Source organism: Salmo salar, chromosome 28 (genome assembly GCF_965601325.2).
Source record: "Salmo salar chromosome 28, fSalSal1, whole genome shotgun sequence".
NCBI lineage: Eukaryota > Metazoa > Chordata > Actinopteri > Salmoniformes > Salmonidae > Salmo > Salmo salar.
In genome coordinates, this window is record NC_138318.1 from 34275347 (window position 1) to 34301064 (window position 25718).

At 43.8% G+C, this 25718-nt stretch overlaps 1 protein-coding gene across 3 annotated transcripts in view; it reads left to right on the top strand.

Annotated features, from left to right (window-relative positions):
- The window catches only part of LOC106589900 (BAR/IMD domain-containing adapter protein 2), a 140524-nt gene that overhangs the window by 77816 nt on the left and 36990 nt on the right, over nucleotides 1–25718 (top strand). For all 3 annotated transcript variants that reach the window (XM_082970577.1, XM_082970579.1, XM_082970578.1), the window contains 3 exons: nucleotides 8820–8881; nucleotides 10952–11023; nucleotides 12892–13029. In XM_082970577.1, coding sequence (XP_082826703.1) covers nucleotides 8820–8881; nucleotides 10952–11023; nucleotides 12892–13029 — 272 coding nt within the window. The remainder of the gene's footprint in view (nucleotides 1–8819; nucleotides 8882–10951; nucleotides 11024–12891; nucleotides 13030–25718) is intronic.

Here is a 25718-nt window from a genome sequence, read left to right on the forward strand (position 1 = left end):
AGTACCATATTATATACAGGGTCAGTTCAGTACCATACTATATACAGGGTCAGTTTCAGTACCATATTATATACAGGGTCAGTTCAATACCATACTATATACAGGGTCAGTTTCAGTACCATATTATATACAGGGTCAGTTCAATACCATACTATATACAGGGTCAGTTAATACCATATTATATACAGGGTCAGTTTCAGTACCATACTATATACAGGGTCAGTTCAATACCATACTATATACAGGGTCAGTTAATACCATACTATATACAGGATTAGTTTCAATACCATATTATATACAGGGTCAGTTTCAGTACCATATTATATACAGGGTCAGTTCAATACCATACTATATACAGGGTCAGTTAATACCATATTATATACAGGGTCAGTTAATACCATATTATATACAGGGTCAGTTTCAGTACCATATTATATACAGGGTCAGTTCAATACCATATTATATACAGGGTCAGTTTCAGTACCATATTATATACAGGGTCAGTTTCAGTACCATATTATATACAGGGTCAGTTTCAGTACCATACTATATACAGGCTCAGTTCAATACCATACTATATACAGGGTCAGTGTCAGTGCCATATTATATACAGGGTCAGTTCAATACCATACTATATACAGGGTCAGTTCAATACCATACTATATACAGGGTCAGTTAATACCATACTATATACAGGATTAGTTTCAATACCATATTATATACAGGGTCAGTTTCAGTACCATATTATATACAGGGTCAGTTCAATACCATACTATATACAGGGTCAGTTAATACCATATTATATACAGGGTCAGTTTCAGTACCATATTATATACAGGGTCAGTTCAGTACCATACTATATACAGGGTCAGTTTCAGTACCATATTATATACAGGGTCAGTTCAATACCATACTATATACAGGGTCAGTTTCAGTACCATATTATATACAGGGTCAGTTCAATACCATACTATATACAGGGTCAGTTAATACCATATTATATACAGGGTCAGTTTCAGTACCATACTATATACAGGGTCAGTTCAATACCATACTATATACAGGGTCAGTTAATACCATACTATATACAGGATTAGTTTCAATACCATATTATATACAGGGTCAGTTTCAGTACCATATTATATACAGGGTCAGTTCAATACCATACTATATACAGGGTCAGTTAATACCATATTATATACAGGGTCAGTTAATACCATATTATATACAGGGTCAGTTTCAGTACCATATTATATACAGGGTCAGTTTCAGTACCATATTATATACAGGGTCAGTTCAATACCATATTATATACAGGGTCAGTTTCAGTACCATATTATATACAGGGTCAGTTCAATACCATACTATATACAGGGTCAGTTAATACCATATTATATACAGGGTCAGTTTCAGTACCATATTATATACAGGGTCAGTTCAATACCATATTATATACAGGGTCAGTTTCAGTACCATACTATATACAGGGTCAGTTTCAGTACCATATTATATACAGGGTCAGTTTCAGTACCATATTATATACAGGGTCAGTTCAATAGCATACTATATACAGGGTCAGTTAATACCATACTATATACAGGGTCAGTTAATACCATACCATATACAGGGTCAGTTAATACCATACCATATACAGGGTCAGTTAATACCATACTATATATACATGGTAAGTTAATACATGCTATATACAGGGTCAGTTTCAGTACCATACTATATACAGGCTCAGTTAATACCATACTATATACAGGGTCAGTTCAATACCATACTATATGCAGGGTCAGTTAATACCATACTATATGCAGGGTCAGTTAATACCATACTATATATACATGGTAAGTTAATACATAATATATACAGGGTGAGTTTCAGTACCATACTATATACAGGGTCAGTTTCAGTACCATACTATATACAGGGTCAGTTTCAGTACCATACTATATACAGGGTCAGTTTCAGTGCCATACTATATACAGGGTCAGTTTCAGTGCCATATTATATACAGGGTCAGTTTCAGTGCCATACTATATACAGGGTCAGTTTCAGTGCCATACTATACACAGTGTCAGTTCAGTGCCATACTATATACAGGGTCAGTTCAATACCATATTATATACAGGGTCAGTTAATACCATACTATATACAGGGTCAGTTAATACCATACTATATACAGGATCAGTTCAATACCGTACTATATACAGGGTCAGTTCAAACCATACTATATACAGGGTCAGTTAATACCATACTATATACAGGGTCAGTTAATACCATATTATATACAGGGTCAGTTCAATACCATACTATATACAGGGTCAGTTAATACCATATTATATACAAGGTCAGTTCAGTACCATACTATATACAGGGTCAATTCCTATACCGTATCTACAATGTGCAGGGATACTGGTGTGATGGGGGAATATGTATAGAGGTAAGGTGACTAGGCATCAGGATATATGATGTGTGTGTGTGTGTGTGTGTGTGGCCCTGTGAGTGTGCATAGAGACAGGGTAAAAATGTAAATACAAGGTTCAACTCAGATAGCTAACATAATGGCTACACGGACCATTTAAACGGAACAAAAATATAAAAGGGACATGCAACAATTTCAAATGTTTTACTAATTTACAGTTCATATAAGGAAACCAGTCAATTGAAATTAATTGATTAGGCCCTAATCTATGGATTTCACATGACTAGGCAGGGGTGCAGGCTGGGAGGGCATAGGCCCACCCACTTGGGAGCCAAGCTCACCCACTGGGTAGCCAGACCCAGTCAATCAGAATACTGACAGAAATACTCCTCAGTTTCATCAGGTGTCTGGGTGGCTGGTCTCAGACGATCCCGCAGGTGAAGAAGCCGGATGTGGAGGTCCTGGGCTGGCGTGGTTACACTTCGTCTGCTCTAAAACGACGTTGGAGGCAGCTTATGACAAATTAACATTAAATTCTCTGGCAACAGCTCTGGGGGACGTTCCTGCAGTCAGCATGCCAATTGCACGCTCCCTCAACTTGAGACATCTGTTGAATTGTGTTGTGTGACACAACTGCACATTTTAGTGGCCTTTTATTTTACCCCGCACAGGGTGCACCTGTGTAATGATCATGCTGTTTAATCAGCTTCTTGATATGCCACACCTGTCAGATGGATGGATTATCTTGGCAAAGGAGAAATGCTCACTAACAGGGATGTAAACACATTTGTGCACAACATTTGAGAGAAATAAGCTTTTTTTTTGTGCATATGGGACATTTATTGGATATTTTATTACAGTTAATGAAACATGGGACCAACACTTTACATGTTGGGTTTATATTTTTGTTCATTATAGTTAGATATTTAGCAGTCATATGGTTTTGGGGATAGATGCGCTTTAGGACCCTGTTGGCGTCAGACTTGATGCACCGGTACCGCTTGCTGTGCGGAAACAGAGAGAACATCTGTCTTTGGTGGCTGGAGTCTTTAATGATTTCCCTTCCTTTGACACCACCTGGTATACACTGAGTCTACAAAACATTAAGAACATGTGCTCTTTCCATGACATAGACTGACCGGGTCATTCCAGGTGAAAACTATGATCACTGATTTTTTTAAGTGTTAAATCCACTTCAGTCAGTGTAGATGAAGGGGAGGAGACAGATTAAATAGACAATTGAGAGCTGGATTGTGTATGTGTGCCATTCAGAGGGTGAATGGGAAAGACAAAAGATTTGAAGTGCCTTTTGAACGGGGTATGGTAATAGGTGCCAGACGCACCTGTTTGTGTCAAGAACTGCAACGCTGCTGAGTTTTTCATGCTCAGCAGTTTCCTGTGTGTATCAAGAACGTTCCACCACCCAAAGGACATCCAGCCAACTTGACACAACTGTGGGAAGTATTGGAGTCAACATGGGACAGAATCCCTGTGGAATGCTTTTGACACCTTGTAGAGTCCATCCCCCTACGAACTGAGGCTGTTCTGAGGGTAAAAAGAGAGGGGATACAATGCAATATTAGGAAGGTGTTCTTAATGTTTTGTACACTCAGTGTAGAGGTCTTGGATGGCCCTGGTCAAAAGTAGTGCATTATATAGGAAATAGGATGCCATTTGGGACCACAGGCCCTGAGTGGACAAGACGAAGCAGCTGGGACCATTAATCGTGTTAATTGTCTATTTTTTTAAGATGGGGCCCCACTAAGACCACAAAACAATACGCTTTAGTCTCTCTAAGCTTCAGATGTTGTTATCTGGGCTGATTATGGTTAAGAAGCTTAGGTACCCTGCTGGGACAGGAGAGAGAAACAGGCAGACCAATATTTCAGATGTCAGGATGGAGTAGCATTAGATTAGACAAACACAGGCACATAGCTGCGGGAAGTAGTTTCGGGGTGCTGTGATTTATTTATTTTTTGCTGGGGGGGTGCAGAGAAAGAAATGCCCTTGCTGAAAACGTCTATATCAGTCTGTTAATACAGGACTAGTAAAGGCCCAATGCACTGCTTTTATGAAGAAGAAAAAATGACTTAATGTATTTGAGTGTTGACCAGCATTTGTATCTTCAGTCTGTTAATTATCTCTACAAAACAGTTAATCTGATAATACTTGTGGAATATAAAAATACTTGCTTGATATGTTTTCCCGTTTTCTTGAAATATTTAGCAAATGCAACTTATTTCTATGAAAAATTGAAATGGTCTATTCATTCCTTTTCCCATGTTAGTAGACACACTTATCCAAAGCAACTTACAGTAGTGAGTGAGTGCATTTTTCATACCGGTCACCCGTGGGAATCAAACCCACAACCCTTGCGTTGCAAGCGTCTTCCTCTACGAAATGAGCCACAGCGTCACAAACCGCTTGATGGCTGAATGTATTCAATTACTGGATTGGTCATTGTTTTCTTCATGGTGATGGAAGGTCTACAGGTACAAACCAAGATGACCGGCCTATGTACAATACATTTACATGAAGTGGTTTTGTAAGGATGGTAATATTTTCTATGTTATTTGATCAAGAAAAATATTTAATTAGATGTGGATGTTTTTGTATTTTTGTCCATAACTTTTTTGCCAAAGTGGAGATGCTGAAAATATGTTTTTGCCCATGCTACAAAAAAATATGTTTTTGCCCATGCGTCTATAATCGGTCTGCTAATACTTGTAAAGGCCCAGGGCACTACTTTTGTGAATTTTTAAAAATAAAAATATATATAAATTAAAAAACATTATTCTGATTTATCAGGGTGTGCAGCAGCACCGCTACTTCCCACAGCTATGATGTGCATCTGCTTGAACACACACACAGTAATCTTCATGTGATGTAGTCACATTGTTCAAAGCATGGTGCTGTTATATCCTACCTCCCCTTCATTTTGTTCCCGCCCACTAATCTAGTTAATCATGTTGCTGTATTTTATCCCTTGATGGAGAGTGGTATTATCATGGTGGGGGGGAGGAGGAGGAGGAGGAGGAGGAAGGTGGTTGATGGATGGACAGTGGTATTAGCATGGTGGGGGTGGAGGGGGGAGGAGGAGGAGGAGGAAGGTGGTTGATGGATGGACAGTGGTATTAGCATGGTGGAGGAGGAGGAGGAGGAAGGTGGTTGATGGATGGACAGTGGTATTATCATGGTGGGGGTGGAGGGAGGAGGAGGAGGAGGAGGAAGGTGGTGGTTGGATGGACAGTGGTATTGTCATGGTGGGGGTGGAGGGAGGAGGAGGAGGAGGAGGAGGAAGGTGGTGGTTGGATGGACAGTGGTATTGTCATGGTGGGGGTGGAGGGAGGAGGAGGACGAGGAGGAAGGTGGTGGTTGGATGGACAGTGGTATTGTCATGGTGGGGGTGGAGGGAGGAGGAGGAGGACGAGGAGGAAGGTGGTGGTTGGATGGACAGTGGTATTAGCATGGAGGAGGAGGAGGAAGGTTGTTGATGGATGGACAGTGGTATTATCATGGTGGGGGTGGGAGGAGGAGGAGGAGGAGGAGGAAGGTTGTTGATGGATGGACAGTGGTATTATCATGGTGGGGGTGGAAGGAGGAGGAGGAGGAAGGTGGTGGTTGGATGGACAGTGGTATTAGCATGGTGGGGGTGGAGGAGGAGGAGGAGGAGGAAGGTTGATGGATGGACAGTGGTATTAGCATGGTGGTGGAGGAGGAGGAGGAGGAAGGTGGTTGATGGATGGACAGTGGTATTAGCATGGTGGTGGAGGAGGAGGAGGAAGGTGGTTGATGGATGGACAGTGGTATTAGCATGGTGGTGGAGGAGGAAGGTGGTTGATGGATGGACAGTGGTATTAGCATGGAGGGAGGAGGAGGAGGAGGAGGAAGATGGTTGATGGATGGACAGTGGTATTAGCATGGTGGGGGAGGAGGAGGAGGAAGGTGGTTGATGGATGGACAGTGGTATTAGCATGGTGGGAGGAGGAGGAGGAAGGTGGTTGATGGATGGACAGTGGTATTAGCATGGTGGGGGGGGAGGAGGAGGAGGAAGGTGGTTGATGGATGGACAGTGGTATTAGCATGGTGGGGGAGGAGGAGGAGGAGGAGGAGGAAGGTGGTTGATGGATGGACAGTGGTATTAGCATGGTGGTGGAGGAGGAAGGTGGTTGATGGATGGACAGTGGTATTAGCATGGAGGGAGGAGGAGGAGGAAGATGGTTGATGGATGGACAGTGGTATTAGCATGGTGGGGGAGGAGGAGGAGGAAGGTGGTTGATGGATGGACAGTGGTATTAGCATGGTGGGAGGAGGAGGAGGAAGGTGGTTGATGGATGGACAGTGGTATTAGCATGGTGGGGGGGGAGGAGGAGGAGGAAGGTGGTTGATGGATGGACAGTGGTATTAGCATGGTGGGGGAGGAGGAGGAGGAGGAGGAGGAAGGTGGTTGATGGATGGACAGTGGTATTAGCATGGTGGGAGGAGGAGGAGGAGGAGGAAGGTGGTTGATGGATGGACAGTGGTATTAGCATGGTGGGAGGAGGAGGAATGTGGATGATGGATAGAGGAAGTTGTAGGGTGGTGGGTGGACATTGTGATCCTCTGGTGGTCTCAGTGTGATGAATCAGCACTGTCCTCCTTGGCATGGAACCAGACCTATAAATGGTGCTATTATACAGGGTAGAGGGAGGGATGGGGAGTGGTGTGTGTATTCGTGCTTGTCCAATATGGAAAAATGTTGTGCTATGTTGCTCACTGATTGAGTTCAGTAAACGTGTCGATTCAGTGGAGACATATTGAGATACATTGTCATTTTCCCCTCGACAGCGAGGCCAGAGGTTCTTCATCGATTGATGAGATGGAGAGTGCTTTGGAAACCAGCCAAAACCAGACTGAGAGGTTGGAAGCTGACGCCGACATATTTATCTACCTCGCTGTGTTCCGCCTCAGGCAGTGGAATAACCACTGCTATGTTCCTACCCTGGCTTTCATAGGCATTCTGGATGGAATGAGGGGAGGGAGGCCTCTGTATGCCTTTCACTGTCCTTTTGTTAGGGGGATTGTACTGTACTGGCTATGCGCGTGTGTGTGTGTGTGTCCGTCTGTGTGTGGCTGGTTGGTTGGTTAAAGATTAAGTGTGTGTACTGTGCAGCTAACAATGTAATCGCTTCCCAAATAATGTCCTACCATCTTGTGTGTACTTTTAACACTTTTGCATTACATGCTGTTTTTGTGGATTTTAACACCTGAATCCGGTCCAATACTTGTTGGAAGGTTCCCATCCTTCCCTTCTCCTACATCCCCTTTTCACTTAGTCAGCTTGATGACCTTACCACTTCCTGATAAGCCTCTTTATGCTGTGATGTCATTAAAGAAAGACCGTTCTAGAATGTTCTCCTTAGTTCTATAGGAAGTATCAACCTATCCCCTTGGTTCTACCCTCACCTCCTTTCCTTCCCCACTTGTTTCATAACCACAGTTACTGACCTGTGAAAGACCTGAGTGACCACATAAATAATAGAATGGCTTAGGGCAGCATACTACTCACAGCGAGTAGGATGGCCTTAGATATTACAAATGGATAGTCAATTAATTCCAATAAATCATCACCTTGTGAATGTCTGCAAAGTCAATATTTGATTGAACACAATCGGTGTGTGTGTGGTGGGTAACCCATCGTGTGTCTCATTCCTATATCTGGGGACCTATTTGGAAACGGGTCTCGTCTCTGGGGTAGTTTGATCTGTCTCTGTCTCTCCAGGTCTTTTCTATCCGTTCGTCGCTCAAACTATATATTTTTGTTCCTTTTTTACAATGCATTGCATATTCAGAAGAGGCAGCATGTAGGTATCTTAAAACGAACGCATTTAATCTCCCTGGCTGCATGAATCACCCTTTACTCTCTCTCTCTTCTCTTCTCTTTTTGTTTTAGGCTTTTCTCTCGGTTCTGCTTTTTGTTTGGAGTATTTCTGTGTTTTATTTAGTGAAAAGCACTCGCTTTCTCTCTTAGTATAAAGATTGACAAATTCCTGTGTGGAACAAATTTTTATTTGTTTATATCTCATATGGAGTATTTGTATGTTCTCAATACTATTAATATGAAGCTAATATTATCATTGATACTTTGATTTACATTCTCTGTTTCTGTTGTGTTCTTGTTCTATTCCTTTTCAGTGTTTTTCAATTCCGTTTTGCTCGTGACTTGACTAACGTTCCATCCTGTTCATTATTCATCCTCCTCCTCTCCTCCCTTGTCTCCCTCCCTTTTTTTGTTTGGCTGCATGGTCTTGTTTTGCACGTTGATGTAGCTTTCAGCGACACCTTGGAAGATTTAATATAATTCTCTCTGTCTTTCTTCCCATTTTTCTTTCCCGGTCTGTCTTCTCTTTAGGGGACGTACTGTTTCAGATGGCTGAGGTCCACAGGCAGATCCAGATGCAGCTTGAAGATATGGTGAGGAGAACTGGATGATGAGGATGATGAATTTGTATTCGGATATTGAATTAGAATTTTATATTTTAGAATTTGTAATGCACAAATGTAATCATTGAATTCATAAATTGAACTTTTATTATTATTGCATTTAAAATTCTTTCAGTTTGATTGAATATTCAAATTAAATATGTAGATATTGCATTCATTGTCTGTTTATCAAAGTTTCACATATTCAACTTTTCAGATGCATTGAAATTCAGTTTCAAATTTAGTTCTCTATATTCAGACTCAAAACCAGAGATGACATCCTGGTACTTTTCCAGCCAGGAGAGGTAGAGGAGAACAGATAGAATCAAACGCTCTCTCTGGTAAACCCAAGCTACTGGCAGTTGCTGAAGCCAAAATGGCATGTTGAATTTATTTTCTTCCTGTGAATTTGGCACTACCGTTTGAACTGGTTTGGCTATAAGCTATTATAAGCCCATTCCTGAAAGGCAAGACTCTCTGGAACATGGACGTGCCTTCTGTCCCCTCTATGATGATCACAGGCCGCGCAGGACCAGTTACATGCTGACCACACTGCCCATGTTACAGGACCAGTTACATGCTGACCACACTTCCCATGTTACAGGACCAGTTACATGCTGACCACACTTCCCATGTTACAGGACCAGTTACATCCTGACCACACTGTCCATGTTACAGGACCAGTTACATGCTGACCACACTGCCCATGTTACAGGACCAGTTACATGCTGACCACACTGCCCATGTTACAGGACCAGTTACATGCTGACCACACTGTCCATGTTACAGGACCAGTTACATGCTGACCACACTGCCCATGTTACAGGACCAGTTACATGCTGACCACACTGCCCATGTTACAGGACCAGTTACATGCTGACCACACTGCCCATGTTACAGGACCAGTTACATGCTGACCACACTGTCCATGTTACAGGACCAGTTACATGCTGACCACACTGCCCATGTTACAGGACCAGTTACATGCTGACCACACTGCCCGTGGACACATTAGAAGGGAGTGTCACAAAAAAAAGTATTTGTCCCCCATAAGAATATATTTGAATAGCCCCACATCAATGAGTCTGAATGCAATATAAATTCGATGTAGTTTCAAACGATGAAATACAAATACATTTTATGAATTTAATTACTAAATTCAAATTCAATATCCTATGGAATTCAAATATAATTTGTTGGTACTGAAATTGCTCCATAGATAAGGAGGAGGAGGATGATGATGAGGAAGCTGCTTCATTTCTTACAAATGCTCCAGCTTACGTCTCACCCAATCGATGCCTGAAAAATGTAGAGACTGTCATTTGATCTACGGTCAGTGAGGACTACCCACAACCTCCTCCGAAGCACCTGTCTCACACACTACCGCCTCTGATCGTTCTGTCCAGAGGAACAAAAGGTGTGACGGGGCCGCACTCAAAAAGATGTCGCATAAAGCTCATTTCATTGCTTAGTTCAGAGGAACAGGAAATGACATCCAGAGCTTATGTCAGAACAACATAGAACAGAGCGCTACTGTACACACACACACACAAACAATCAACTACTGGCCTTTTAACTACTGTTTGTATATACTCTCACATCTCGCCTGTTCCTGCTCTTTCAGCACACAGCCAACTGATAGAAGTTAAGAAAATATTACTTCCTGAGACTTGGCGCTACTGACTAGGACGATAAGGGAAGAAAACAAAACCTAACGACTTCAAAAGTCAATTGTGAACATGCACTTCCTTACACACACACACACACAATCTCAACACTGGTATGAAGTTAGACATAATTCACATACTGGTACTATACAACTGTCCCTGGTCCTTTGAGTCAGGTCCGATATCAAGACAATCTTGGCTCCTCAAGTCATGTTGACACCACAACACTGACAGCAGCCAAAATAGTAGGGTGTTTTTGTTTGAAGCAAACAAGTCTGGTTTGGCAGTTTCAGAAAGTACAACCTGAGGCAGGTTGTATTCCTGCCTGTTGTTATGATGTGTGGGTATATCTTATGTGATCATTAACTCTTTGTGGTCCTCTCTGTCCTCCTAGCTGAAGTCGTTCCACAATGAGCTTCTAACCGAGCTGGAGAAGAAGGTGGAGCTGGATGCACGCTACCTGAATGTGAGTGTCCTGAGACCAGTGGTTCCCAACTCCAGTCCTCTTCCCCCCCCCCCCCCCCCCCCCCCCCCCCCCAATAGCACACCGTTTGGTTGTTGTCCGAGACAAACATAGATGCCTCATTTAGGGCTTGATGAATAGTTGAAGTTGAATCAAGTATTTAAAAGCTGCAATATGTAACTTTTTTTGGGCAGTGGACGACCTGATCAAATTCGCATAGAAATGTGAGTTAGATTTGTCATTCTAATTGAAAGCAAGTCTAAGAAGCAGTAGATTTGTTCTGTGCGATTTCTATGCTTCCCGCACTTAAGTTTCATTTTTTGTGTCTTTTACTGTTGGTTTTGTACACCAACTTCAAACAGCTGAAAAAAGCTCGATTTTTGGTTAATTAAAAGATATTTTGCAGTTGTTTAGATGGTACAATGATTCTCTGCACTTGTTTTGTCACAAACTGAAATTAGGCAAACTATTCCAATTTTAGCAACCAGGAAGTGGCGGCGCGATTTCTGCATATTGCATCTTAAAAAATGTGTACAGTTGGATTTGCTGGAGTTGGAAATTATGTCCTAGAGAACCATCATTCATTGTTGTCTCCATTTCATTCACATCAGTCACTCTCCCACCTGTTTGACACCTGTTTGACACCTGTTTTGTACCTTCTAAATACACCTTTTAGATGTCTTCTCACCTTCACTTACTATTCACTTTGAACTTGAACATGGAGGTGTTTAGTGAGCTTCTAACTGTTGGTTGACATCCCTTACAAATACTTATTTTTTTAAATTATCTTTATATTAGCTGTTTTCATATGACATTACCGCAGAGTTAATTAAATTTTAGTTCAGTTTTATATAATGCCTTTATATAATTCAGTGGTTGTGTATTCTGATGTGAAGGCCACATTTAGAAAGCGTTGATACAGACGGTGGCTAGCTAGCCCTCCCTACGGATCCACATCATCAAATCATTAGCTAGAGACAAGCTCCACGGCTTTCTGAGCACTTCTTTTAATTTCCCACTGGTTTTCATCATAACCACTCAGCAATAAAGTTACAAATTACTTTCTTCTCTTACTTTCCGAATTATGACACATTTTTAAGAAAATATTAATAAGAAGTTCAAGTTTTATTTAAGGGATAAACCCATTTTTAGAGATTATTGAAGAGGATTTTGGAGTGGAATTGGGAAGCTTAGATAAAGGCTCAGTATACTGTTGGATATTCACAAAAGAAAAGTGACTAATAAAATAATACTGTCCTCTGTTTGAAATTCATATTGACCTGGTCAGTTCATTTGAGGCCGTACTTTGGCAGGCTGGCAGCGGGTCAGAAAAGCATATGTTCCCCTGTTCTCTCTCTCTCTCTCCCCCCCCCCTTTTGTCCCTTTCTCTCTCTCTCGCTCGCTCGCTCGCTCATTCTCTCTCTGCTTGACTCTGTTATTTCAGCATTGACAAAAGTAATTAGCCATGCTCAGCTAGGTTTTTCCATCAGACAGAAATAAAATATTGGAAACATTGTTATGTGGAGGGCAGGCAGACTGGCAGACAGGCCAGGCCACAGGATTGCGTTAACTCTTGGCAGAGGTGAATGAGTGAAACACAAAGGCAGTGGTTTGGAACACAATGAGTCCTATAGCCACTGGGGACATACTGTGTGGGGGTGGGTGGGGGGGAAGAGAGATCAGCCAAGTCCCTATGATGCCAGACTAACTCATTCCCCTGCATTATGCCACATTGCATCAATCAGCGAATAGAAGGTGGTCAGGTGGTTTGAAATGGGACTCAACACCTAACCATAGTGGTAGAACACTAGTCTAGGGAAGCCAATGACTGTATAGCAGTGTTAAAACTGACTCTATACTCCCACCTACAGGCGGCTCTGAAGAAGTACCAGATGGAGCACAAGAGTAAAGGAGAGAGTCTGGAGAAGTGTCAGGCAGAACTGAAGAAACTCCGCAGGAAGAGCCAGGGCAGCAAGAACCCCTCCAAGTACGGCGACAAGGAGATGCAGGTGAGAGATCGGAGGGGGGAGAAGGGTGTGTGTGTGTGTGTGTGTGTGTGTGTGTGTGTGTGTGTGCGCTTCCAAAGAGCCTCAGGTTTCGGGTTGGTTTGCTACTGTGAACGAAACAGACAGACTGAGTCCCTAGTCAGCCTATGGACGATGCCAGCTGGTGGGTCAAAAGTTCACCGAAGGGAAAGGTGGCTGGTGAGACGTTTGACTACAGAGCCGGATAAATACTGTATCATCCCATTGGCCACAGCCCAGCAGGTGTCGGAGATGGATAGCCTATCAAATCCAAGAGGAGATTTAGGCTGAGCAAGTCTCTTATGGTACCTTTTTTGTCTAAAACTAATGACAAGAACTCCGTAACCTTTAACCTTTAACCTTGCAGATGATAGCCAAGTCACCTATATATACAGTACCAGTCAAAAGTTTGGACACACCTACTCATTCAAGGGTTTTTCTATATTTTTACTATTTTCTACATTGTAGAATAGTAGTCAAGATGTCACAACTATTAAATAACACATATGGAAACGTGTAGTAACCAAAAAAAAGTGTTAAACAAATCAAAATATATTTGAGATTCTTCAAAGTAGTCACCCTTTGCCTTGATGACAGCTTTGTACACTCTTGGCATTCTCTCAACCAGCTTCATGAGGTAATCACCTGGAATGCATTACAATTAACAGGTGTGCCTGTCCATCATTACTTTAAGACATGAAGGTCTGTCAATGCGTAAAACCCTGGAATGAGTAGGTCTGTCCAAATATTTGACTGGTACTGTAACCGCATCATCAAGGGAATAGGGACCCATCCCATCTCTCACTAGCTCCCAGATACCAGGTTCTGAGAGATGGGTCATCCTTAGCTCTGGTACTGGTGGTGATGTGCTGTTGCTGGCTGGAGGGGTGGGCCCGGGTACTGTGGGTCTCGCCTTGCCTCGGACAGCCAAGAGCCAAGCTCGGAGGGAGACAGAGATGGGGAGAAATAAACTGAATGTCACCTTGAATTACTGCTTCAGAGATTCAATCCTCTCACTCAAGGAGATATGGTCAGATTGTTGGGGCAGGCATGGGTAGATCCTATAAAAGTCCTGTCCACTGAAATAAGGGAGTCATTCGTCTTGCTGATTTTTCTCCACTGCATTTTTCAAGCTTGTCAAAATGCTTTGAATCACCATGGTTACTCTCTTTATTCTGATCTTTGACCACTTCCTCAACTACATTGCATAACGTTTGTTTATTTGATGTGAAGTGTTATGTAGGCCAGCTAATTGTGTCCTGCAGAGGCATACATGCCTCCCCCATGGTAGCTGTTACAGAGAAGGTGTGTATGAGCCCTTACAGGTCGCCGTGCCCCTCTGCCTCTTAGTGGGTAGCACCATGACACGTGGTGGGTGGACTGAGTTGGTTATACAACGCAGTACAGTGGAGGTGCAGGTGTGTGGAGGCTGATGTGTTGTGACGTTGTGAAGCTGTATTATGATTCTGAAGCTTCAGTATGAGATGGGAGCACTGCCTGCCACTACTCAGTCCTCTTAGTTAAATATTGTGTGTGTGTGTGGAATGCAATTTCCTGGCGGAATGCAAAAGCCATCAGTGCAACCTACAGGTCCTCTGTTTGCCCCTCAGAGCAACCTACAGGTCCTCTGTTGCACAAAGGTTTCTATTTAAACCAATAGAAAATAAACAATTTCAGCAACAGAGCAGGCCAGTCTACAGGGAAACACTGAGGCATGGAGACATTTTGGAACTGGTGCTATTGGCATTGAGATGCTCAATGATGGGCCTCCAGGCTAATCATAAAGCAGCAGGAGGGAAGGTAGGTAATTACTGTTTCCTTGTTGTTGCTGTGCTGGGTACCAGACCTAGAACAGGAGTCATTTTGGAAATGGATATGTGGTGCTTTAAGCCACAGCGTCTCTACAAGACCACACTCCCCCTAAAAAACCACTGGACTCCCATGGGCCGCTATGGTTTGGTGGTCTGTCCTTTTTACATTCCATTTTACATGTGAGTCATTTGGCAGACACTCTTATCCAGAGCGACTTACAGTAGTGAATGCATACATTTCATACAATTTTTTTTTTCCGTACTGGTCCCCTGTGGGAATCGAACCCACAACCCTGGCATTGCAAACACCATGCTCTACCAACTGAGCCACACGGGACTCCGCTGTCCTGGCTTCGGGGACTCCGCTGTCCTGGCTTCGGGGACTCCGCTGACCTGGCTTCGGGGACTCCGCTGTCCTGGCTTCGGGGACTCCGCTGTCCTGGGATCGGGGACTCCGCTGTCCTGGGATCGGGGGCTCCGCTGTCCTGGCTTCGGGGACTCCGCTGTCCTGGCTTCGGGGGCTCCGCTGTCCTGGCTTCGGGGACTCCGCTGTCCTGGCTTCGGGGACTCCGCTGTCCTGGCTTCGGGGACTCCGCTGACCTGGCTTCGGGGACTCCGCTGTCCTGGCTTCGGGGACTCCGCTGTCCTGGGATCGGGGACTCCGCTGACCTGGCTTCGGGGACTCCGCTGACCTGGCTTCGGGGACTCCGCTGTCCTGGCTTCGGGGGCTCTGCTGTCCTGGGATCGGGGACTCCGCTGTCCTGGGATCGGGGACTCCGCTGTCCTGGGATCGGGGACTCCGCTGTCCTCGGATCGGGGACTCCGCTGTCCTCGGATCGGGGACTCCGCTGTCCTGGGATCGGGGGCTCTGCTGACCTGGGATCGGGGGCTCTGCTGTCCTGGGATCGGGGACTCCGCTGTCCTGGGATCGGGGGCTCTGCTGTCCTGGGATCGGGGACTCCGCTGTCCTGGGATCGGGGGCTCCGCTGACCTGGCTTCGGGGACTCCGCTGACCTGGCTTCGGGGACTCCGCTGTCCTGGGATCGGGGGCTCCGCTGTCCTGGGATCGGGGGCTCTGCTGTCCTGGGATCGGGGACTCCGCTGTCCTGGGATCGGGGGCTCTGCTGTCCTGGGATCGGGGACTCCGCTGTCCTGGCTTCGGGGGCTCCGCTGTCCTGGGATCGGGGACTCCGCTGACCTGGCTTCGGGGGCTCTGCTGTCCTGGCTTCGGGGGCTCCGGGGGCTTCGGGGGGGGGGTGGGGGCGACGACGACAGAGTTTAGCTGATTACCAGCTAGTGAAGTTCGTTATAATGATTCTCTGAAAGATTGTTGATTAGATCAACTTAATTATCCCACCTGAAGAAATGATTTGTGTGTCTGTGTGTTTTAAACCCAGTCTCGGTAGGCTCACTCTGAAAAAGCTAGTCCATCTCAGCCGCCTTGTTCCTTCCACCCGTTATCGTTTCATTAAGTCGGGTAACAGCTCACTGATTTCCTCGGAAGGGAAAGAAACAAAAAGTAATCTCCCCTTTTCCCCGCTCTGCTCCAGATGGATGGTAATATTAAACCCTTACTCTAGCCGATGATGAAAATTCACTCATTTACTACGGTGTCCCTAGGGGAACACAAAGCACGGACGCAGTGCCTGAAAATTACACGGTAAATCTCTCTCACGTTCATTATTAAACACTTAAGAGGGAGGGTTTCAGGGGGAGAGGCAGACTGATTTGAATATAATGGGAATGTCACTAGTGTTCTGCTGCCGACCCAGAAAAATAGGAAATCGCTAATAGCTTCTGTTACATAATATCTCAATTGGGTGTTAGATGAGTATTTTCATACGCGGTTGAACACCAACCTTTTCGTATTCCCATTTATTTCCGATTTAGATTTTTATTATCATATTGCATTCAGTGTGCCTGCATGAGTTGAGGTAGATTAGCATTGGATGTACATTGCACAGTCTTCTCTGATTTCCAATTTATTCGGTTGTCGGTTAAAAAGCATTTAGCAGTTGAGTGGGAGGTAAATGTATTGTACATTTATTCTGTAGCTAAGGGCAATACGGTTTCCCTTTGTTGAGACAGACCCTGGGGAGCTCTCTCTCTGTCTGTCTGTCTGTGTCTCTGTGTGTGTCTCTGTGTGTGTGTGTGTCTCTCTCAAATCAAAGTTTATTTGTCACGTGCGCCGAATACAACAGGTGTAGACCTTACAGTGAAATACTTACTTACAGGCTCTAACCAATAGTGCGGAAAAAAGGTGTGTGTGTGTGTGTGTGTGTGTGTGTGTGTGTGTGTGTGTGTGTGTGTGTGTGTGTGTGTGTGTGTGTGTGTGTGAAGAAATAAAACAACAGGGAAAAGACATGTGAAAATAAGAGTAGCAATTATTAGGCAAGTGAGTATTCTGATCTTATTGTTTCTATGCACATTTTCGAACTCCAAACCATATAAACTTGAATGCTTATTGGATTTAATCATTTTCAGGTGATATGTATTTGTGTAATGAGGGAGGGTGTGGCGAAAGTGAATAACACCTTATATCAAGGTGTGCATAATTATTAGGCAGCCTCATTACCTCAGGTAAAATGGGCAAAAAAATAAATTTAACTGACACTGAAAAACCCAAAATATAAAATGCCTTTCAGACGGATGCGACACTCTTTAAATAGCTAAACTATTGAGGTGTGACCACCGGACATTCAAACGTTTTGTTGCGAATAGTCAACTGGGGCGCAAAAAAAACGCATGGGGAAGAAAAGGCGCAAATTAACTGCAAAAGACTTGAGAAGAATTAAACGTCAAACTACCAGGAACCCATTATCCTCCAGCGCCACCGTATTCCAGAACTGCAACCTACCTGGAGTGTTCAGAAGTACAAGGTGTCAAGTGCTCAGAGACATGGCCAAGGTCAAGAAGACTGAAACAAGACCACCACTGAATAAGATTCACAAGTTGAAGCGTCAAGATTGGGCAAAGAAATACCTGAAGACAGATTTTTCAAAGGTTTTATGGACAGATGAAATGAAAGTGACTCTTGATGGACCAAATGGATGGGCCCGTGGCTGGATCAGTAATGGACACAGGGCACCACTTTGAGTCAGGTGCCAGCAAGGTGAAGGCGGGGTACTGGTATGGGCTGTTATCATTGAGGATGAGGTAGTTGGACCTTTTCGGGTTGAAAATGGACTGAAACTCAACTCCCAAACCTACTGCCAGTTTCTGGAAGATTCTTTCGTCAAACAGTGGTACAGGAAGAAGTCCTCAGCATTCTAGAAGGCCATGATCTTTATGCAGGACAATGCTCCATCACATGCATCCAAGTACTCCACTGCTTGGCTAGCCAGCAAGGGCCTCAAAGATGCCTGAATAATGACCTGGCCCCCTTCCTCACCTGACTTAAATCCTATTGAGAACTTGTGGGCCCTTCTCAAACGTGAGATTTACAGTGATGGAAGACAATACACCTTTTTGAACAGCATTTGGGAGGCTGTGGTTGCTGCTTCATTGAAAATTGATCGTGAACAGATCAAGAAACTGACAGACTCCATGGATGGAAGGCTCATGGCAGTTATTGAAAATAACGGTGGCTGTATTGGTCACTGAATATTTTTGAAAGGCCAAAAATGTTATATAATTGTCATTTTGTTACTTATCTGTTACACTTACTCTAAAAATTGAGAATAAACAAGTGAGTTGAGAGAAATTATTTTAGTAATTTAGTTGCCTAATAATTCTGCACACTAATAGTTGCCTAATAATTGTGCACACTTATATATTTCCCTGAGAAAGACAAAATTCACTTTTCCTTTGTTAAACATTCAGGTTTGAGGTTCAATAACATTTTGGATTGACTGAGAGCGTTGTTTGTTCAACAATAAAATGAATCCCGAGGAATACAATTTGCCTAATAATTGTGCACGCAGTGGATACAGACACCGGTTAGTCAGGCTGATTGCGATAGTATGTACATGTAGGTATGGTTAAAGTGACTATGCATATATGATGAACAGAGAGTAGCAGTAGCATAAAAAGAGGGGTTGGTGGGTGGTGTATCTCTCTCGCTTGTCCCTCTGTCTCGTCTCTCGGTCTGTCTCTTGTCTCTCTCCTCTCTGTCTCTCTCAGGCTCTGGTTACTATGAGGAGAAATGGTGAAAGAAGGTGTGTTTTCTGAACAGTTGAACATACCACATTACCCCAACTGATAGTTATGTTTCATTGCTACTGGCTTTGGGGCATTTATGGTAACTAGTAACACCAGCTCAACAACTAATTATCACGTTATAATGACAACTCTGTGAGGGTGACATGCTACATGCTACTGCCGTGTGAAAACGGGAGTTTCAAGTGACACGCAACATGTTAGCATGTCACATAAACGCACACGCTCAGACACATCTTGAGGCTACATCAACACCAGAGTTCAGTTCCCTCTGTGTTAGCTGGATGGCGTCAGAGCAAATGGGATGTGGAGAGTAAACAAGGCCGAGCAAGAGCGAGGGGGGAGGGTCTGAGTTTGTTCTGTTCCGCTGCAGTTCTGTTCTTTTCAACCCAGTTATTCTCTCTCTCTCATTCCACCTTTCACTATCCCTTCCTTTTCCACTTTTCCACTATCCCTTCCTTTTCCACTTTTCCACTATCTCTTTTCTGAATGACCCATGTCTTGTCCTCCTGCTATTGATAATGCTTTAATAAGTCGCTTTGATGTAATTGTTCAGGAGGGAGGGGCTCCACGACATCAGAGGAAGCTGTGCACTGACAGTGGTGACAAAAGATCAAGCTTAGACCTCGGCTTGACATAAATAAATGACGATTCAAGGAATGAAGATCCATCAAAGTTTAGGTTCATGGAATCTGACATTTGCGTTGACGTACTTACGTTGGTATCTCGTATTCCATTTAGTGGAGGTTTGAAATGTCCTTTTTTTTTTTATACATCTTCTGTCTCGCTCACCAGTTGGTATACCAAAGCCTCTATCACGGGGTATAATGTAACAATATCTAGTGAGCCTGTAATGGGGGCCTCCATATGATTCTGATTCTGTACTGTACGACGTCTAGTCTACGGCCTGTACTGTACGACGTCTAGTCTACGGCCTGTACTGTACGACGTCTAGTCTACGGCCTGTACTGTACGACATATCTCTTTTATCAACAGTGTGTTCACAGCAGGAATAGTTTACCTGATAACAATATGAGATTAAAATGCTGTCAGAGAAGCAACATGTAATGTCTGAAGGTTAGATGTTGTTAAGTAGTAATAGACTATTCTATGATTGTGTTTTGTATGTCTTGTTTTCATGTCGTGTTGACGTGTACGTTTTTGTAAATTGCAGGGCTCACCTGCAAAAGTCAATATAGTATAAATACAGTAGTAAATATGTATTGTCATATCAGGCTGCCATTGGCTTTCAGGCGTGTGTCCATTGTGTGAATGTTACTGAGTGAGACAGACGCAAGAGTGGTATACTACGAAGCACGCTAGATCTACTCAGGCTTCTCTAAAGCTAGCCAGCTTCCGTTAGCTTCACCTTCCAGCTCAGGCTTCATCTGTACTACGACTGTGGATATTGCTCGTCCGCCTGCCGTTAACTCTAGCAGGCTTGTAACTGCGTGTGCATGTCACACGTGGCTAGTTGAACTGCCATCCTATGGATTATATGTCTATGGTTCGTTGCCACTGTCAGTTTGCCTTTTGCAAATTTCGAAATACATTTCGTGTGGAAAAACTTAGTTTGGAAAGCAAATGCTGTCATTACTAAATGTGTAATGTGATAGACATTACAGTTTTTTTACACCGAAAAAAAACTAAAAAACATTTGATTAATAAAATATTTTAATCAGTCTTCCTCAAATGAAGGGGATGATAACACAATCTTTGCGAGAGGGAGGGAATTTGATTTCATTGGTCCTCAACTTGTGCCTCAGACACTTAATTCAGGATAAATTGAGTTAGCCCTGAGTTAGCCTGCTTTGGAGCAGGTTAGTTCTGAAGGATTCATTGCCATAGAAACGTACCTGGCTAAAAGATGAGCCACTTTCGTGGTACTGGTTATCCCGAGTTGAACTCAGAGTTGACCTCAGTTACCTCGCAAACTCCTCAAACCTGATTCCAAGTATAGGGCTCTAGAGGCAAGCAGACTGGTTTGGCAGCTCTATACTGATACCCTACTACTGCTTTCTAGTTATCCTGTATATGGCTGACTGACAGGCTGGCTGGCTGACTGACTGACTCACCTGCTGTCTGGCTGGCTGGCCTTTTGTTTACATGTTTTCAAGGTAAGGGTGTGTCTGGGAAGATCTACAATTACCAGGAATAATGACCCTTGTTTGGTCCCGGCCGTAAACATACACTGTAGTACATGACAGGTAAAGAAAACATGGCTATCCTCTACTACTACTACGACTACTACTACTACAGTAGTAGTAATACAGTACTACTACTACTTCTACAGTAATACTACTACAGTAATCCCACTACTCCAGATTTATTTTATTTTTTTGTATGTTTCTTTCTATACTGAACAGCAATATAAATGCAATGTGTAAAGTGTTTGGTCCCATGTTTCATGAGCTGAAATAAAAGATCCCACAAATCTTCCATAGACCACGTGTATGGCGTCGTGTGGGTGAGCGGTTTGCTGATGTCAGCGTTGTGAACAGAGTGCCCCATGATGGCAGTGGGGTTGGGCTGGAATAAGATACGGACAATGAACACAATTGCATTTTATCGATGGCAATTTGAATGCACAGAGATACCGTGACGAGATCCTGAGGCCCATTGTTGTGCCATTCATCCTCCGCCATCACCTCATATTTCAGCATGATAATGCATGGCCCCATGTCGCAAGGATCTGTATACAATTTCTGGAATCTGAAAATATCCCAGTTCTTCCAATGCCTACATACTCACCAGACATGTCACCCATTGAACATGCTTGGGATGCTCTGGATCGACTTGTACAACGGCGTGTTCCAGTTCCCGCCAATATCCAGCAACTTCGCACAGTCATTGAAGAAGAGTGGGACAACATTCCACAGGTCACAATCAACAGCCTGATCAACTCTAAGCGAAGGAGATGTGTCGCGCTGCATGAGGCAAATGGTGGTCACACCAGATACTGACTGGTTTTCTGATCCACGCCCCTATTATTATTTATTCGCTCTCTCCAGTCGTCTCGCTTCTCGGTTAAGGGCTTGTAAGTTAGCATTTTACGGTACATGTGACATACAATTTGATTTGAATTTCTTACGCATGACACAATGCGTGGTCTCTCTCTCTCTCTCTCTCTCTCTCTCTCCAGTCTCTCTCCAGTCTCTCTCCCTCTCTCCAGTCTCTCTCCCTCTCTCCAGTCTCCCTCTCTCTCTCCAGTCTCTCTCCCTCTCTCCAGTCTCCCTCTCTCTCTCCAGTCTCCCTCTCTCTCTCCAGTCTCCCTCTCTCTCTCCAGTCTCCCTCTCTCTCTCTCTCTCTCTCTCTCTCTCTCCAGTCTCTCTCTCTCTCTCTCTCTCTCTCTCTCTCTCTCTCTCTCTCCAGTCCCTCTCTCTCTCTCTCTCTCTCTCTCTCTCTCTCCAGTCCCTCTCTCTCTCTCTCTCTCTCTCTCTCTCTCTCTCTCTCTCTCCAGTCCCTCTCTCTCTCTCTCCAGTCCCTCTCTCTCTCTCTCTCTCTCTCTCCAGTCCCCCTCTCTCTCTCTCTCTCCAGTGTCTCTCTCTCTCCAGTCATCTCGCTCTCTCTCCACCCCGTCTATCTTCTCCTGCAGATTTTCATCTCAGTGTTCTGCCTCTTTTTGTGTCCATGTAATTTGTCCCTGGGATACCTGTGCTAAACTATATTTAAGTCGCTAGTCACAGTAGGTTAGCCATATTTGTAGGCCTCGGAAAATACCAGGGTACTTAGTGCATTATCCAGCAGCCCCCACTGGGCTTCTTTCCTGATCCTTCCCTTTCTCCGTGAACTTCCTGTTCTTTTTCACAGCGTGCATGAGTACCAGATACAGATGGTCCTTCTCTTTCATAGGTGGGATCTCTGGAGTGACGGAGTAGCTCCTCTGTGTGGCAGATGTCTCCCTGATGGTTTTGTCATCGAAGACCCAGCGTACATGTGCTATATATACAAAAGTATGTGGACAACCATCAAATTAGTGGATTATACGATTTCAGACACACCCGTTGCTGACCAGTGTATAGAATCGAGCACACAGCCATGCAATCTCCACAGACAAACATTGGCAATAGAATGGCCTTACTGAGAAGCTCAGTGACTTTCAACATGGCACCATCATAGGATGCCACCTTTACAACAAGTCAGTTTGTCAAATTCCTGCCCTGCTAGAGCTGCCCAGGTCAACTGTAAGTGCTGTTATTTTGAAGTGGAAACGTCTAGGAGCAACAACGGCTCAGCCGCAAAGTGGTAAGCCGCACAAGCTTACAGAATGGGACCGCCGAATGCTGAAGCCCATAGCGTGTAAACATCATCTGTCCTCGGTTGCAACACTCATTACCGATTTTCAAAATTGCATCTGGAAGCAACGTCAGTACAATAACTGTTTATTGGGAGCGTCATGAAATGGGTTTCCATAGCCTTCCTTGGGGAAGGCCCTTTCCTGTTTCAGCATGACAATGCCCCAGTGCACAAAGCGAGGTCCATAAAGAAATGGTTTGTCGATCTTTGTGGAAGAACTTGACTGGCCTGCACAAAGCCCTGACTTCAAACCCATCGAACACATTTGGATGAATTGGAACGCCAACTGCGAGCCAGGCCAAATCGCCCAACATCAGTGCCAAACCTCACTAATGCTTGTGATGATCCAGCATCTATTGGAAAGCCTTCCCAGACTAATGGAATCTGTTATAGCAGCAAATGGGGGACTAACTCCATATTTACAGATTAAGTAGAACGTTTACATACACATAGGTTGGAGTCATTAAAACTCGTTTTTCAACCACTCCACAAATGTCTTGTTAACACACTATAGTTTTGCCAAGTCGGTTAGGACATCTACTTTGCGCATGACACAAGTAATTTTCCCAACAATTGTTGACAGACAGATTATTTCACTTATAATTCACTGTATCCCAATCCCAGTGGGTCAGAAGTTTACATACACTAAGTTGACTATGCCATTAAACAGCTTGGAAAATTCCAGAAAATTACGTCATGGCATTAGAAGCTTCTGATAGGCTAATTGACATAATATGAGTCAATTGGCAGTGTACCTGTGGATGTATTTCAAGGCCTACCTTCAAACTCAGTGCCTCTTTGCTTGACATCATGGGAAAATCAAAAGAAATCAGCCAAGACCTCAAATCTTTTTTAGACCTCCACAAATCTGGTTCATCCTTGGGAGCAATTTCCAAACGCCTGAAGGTACCACTTTCATCTGTACAAACAATAGTATGCAAGTATAAACACCATGGGACCACGCAGCCGTCATACCGCTCAGGTAGGAGACGCGTTCTGGCTCCTAGAGATGAACGTACTTTGGTGCATAAAGTGCAAATCAATCCCAGAACAACAGCAAAGGACCTTGTGAAGATGCTGGAGGAAACAGGTACAAAAGTATCTATATCCAAAGTAAAGCAAGTCCTATATCGACATAACCTGAAAGTCCGTTCAGCAAGTTGCACATGGGGACAAAGATAATACTTTTTTGGAGAAATGTCCTCTGGTCTGATGAAACCAGAATATAACTGTTTGGCCATAATGACCATCGTTATGTTTGGAGGAAAAAGGTGGATGCTTTCAAGCTGAAGAACACCATCCCAACCATGAATTACGGGGGTGGCAGCATCATGTTGTGGGGGTGCTTTGCTGCAGGAGGGAGTGGTGCGCTTCACAAAATAGATGGCATCATGAGGCAGCAAATGATGTGAATATATTGAAGCAACATCTCAAGACATCAGCCAGGAAGTTAAAGCTTGGTCGCAAATGGGTCTTCCAAATGGACAATGACCCCAAGCATACTTCCAAAGTTGTGGCAAAATGGCTTAAGAACAACAAAGTTAAGGTATTGTAGTGGCCATCACAAAGCTCTGACCTCAATCCTATAGAAAATGTGTTGGCAGAACAGAAAAAGTGTGTGCGAGCATGGAGGCCAACAAACCTGACTCAGTTACACCAGCTCTGTCAGAAGGAATGGGCCAACATTCACCCAACTTATTGTGGGAAGCTTGTGGAAGGCTACCTGAAACGTTTGACCCAAGTTAAACAATTAAGGCAATGCTACCAAATACTAATTGAGTGTATGTAAACTTCTGACCCACTGGGAATGGGATGAAAGAAATAAAAGCTGAAAAAGTTATTCTCTCTACTATTATTCTGACATTTCACAATCTTAACATAGTGGTGATCTTAACTGACCTAAGACACTGAATTTTTATTTTGATTAAATGTCAGTAATTGTGAAAAATTGAGTTTAAATGTATTTGGCTAAGGTGTATGTAAACTTCCGACTTCAACTGTAAGTCCATGATTTTGGAATGAGATGTTCGACGAGCATGTCTCCACATACTTTTGGTCATATAGTGTACATCTCGCATCAGCAACGTGTGTACATCTCGCATCAGCAACGTGTGTACATCTCGCATCAGCAACGTGTGTACATCTCGCATCAGCAACGTGTGTACATCTCGCATCAGCAACGTGTGTACATCTCGCATCAGCAACGTGTGTACATCACGCATCAGCAACGTGTGTACATCACGCATCAGCAACGTGTGTACATCACGCATCAGCAACGTGTGTACATCTCGCATCAGCAACGTGTGTACATCTCGCATCAGCAACGTGTGTACATCTCGCATCAGCAACGTGTGTACATCTCGCATCAGCAACGTGTGTACATCTCGCCAGCAACGTGTGTCCATCGCA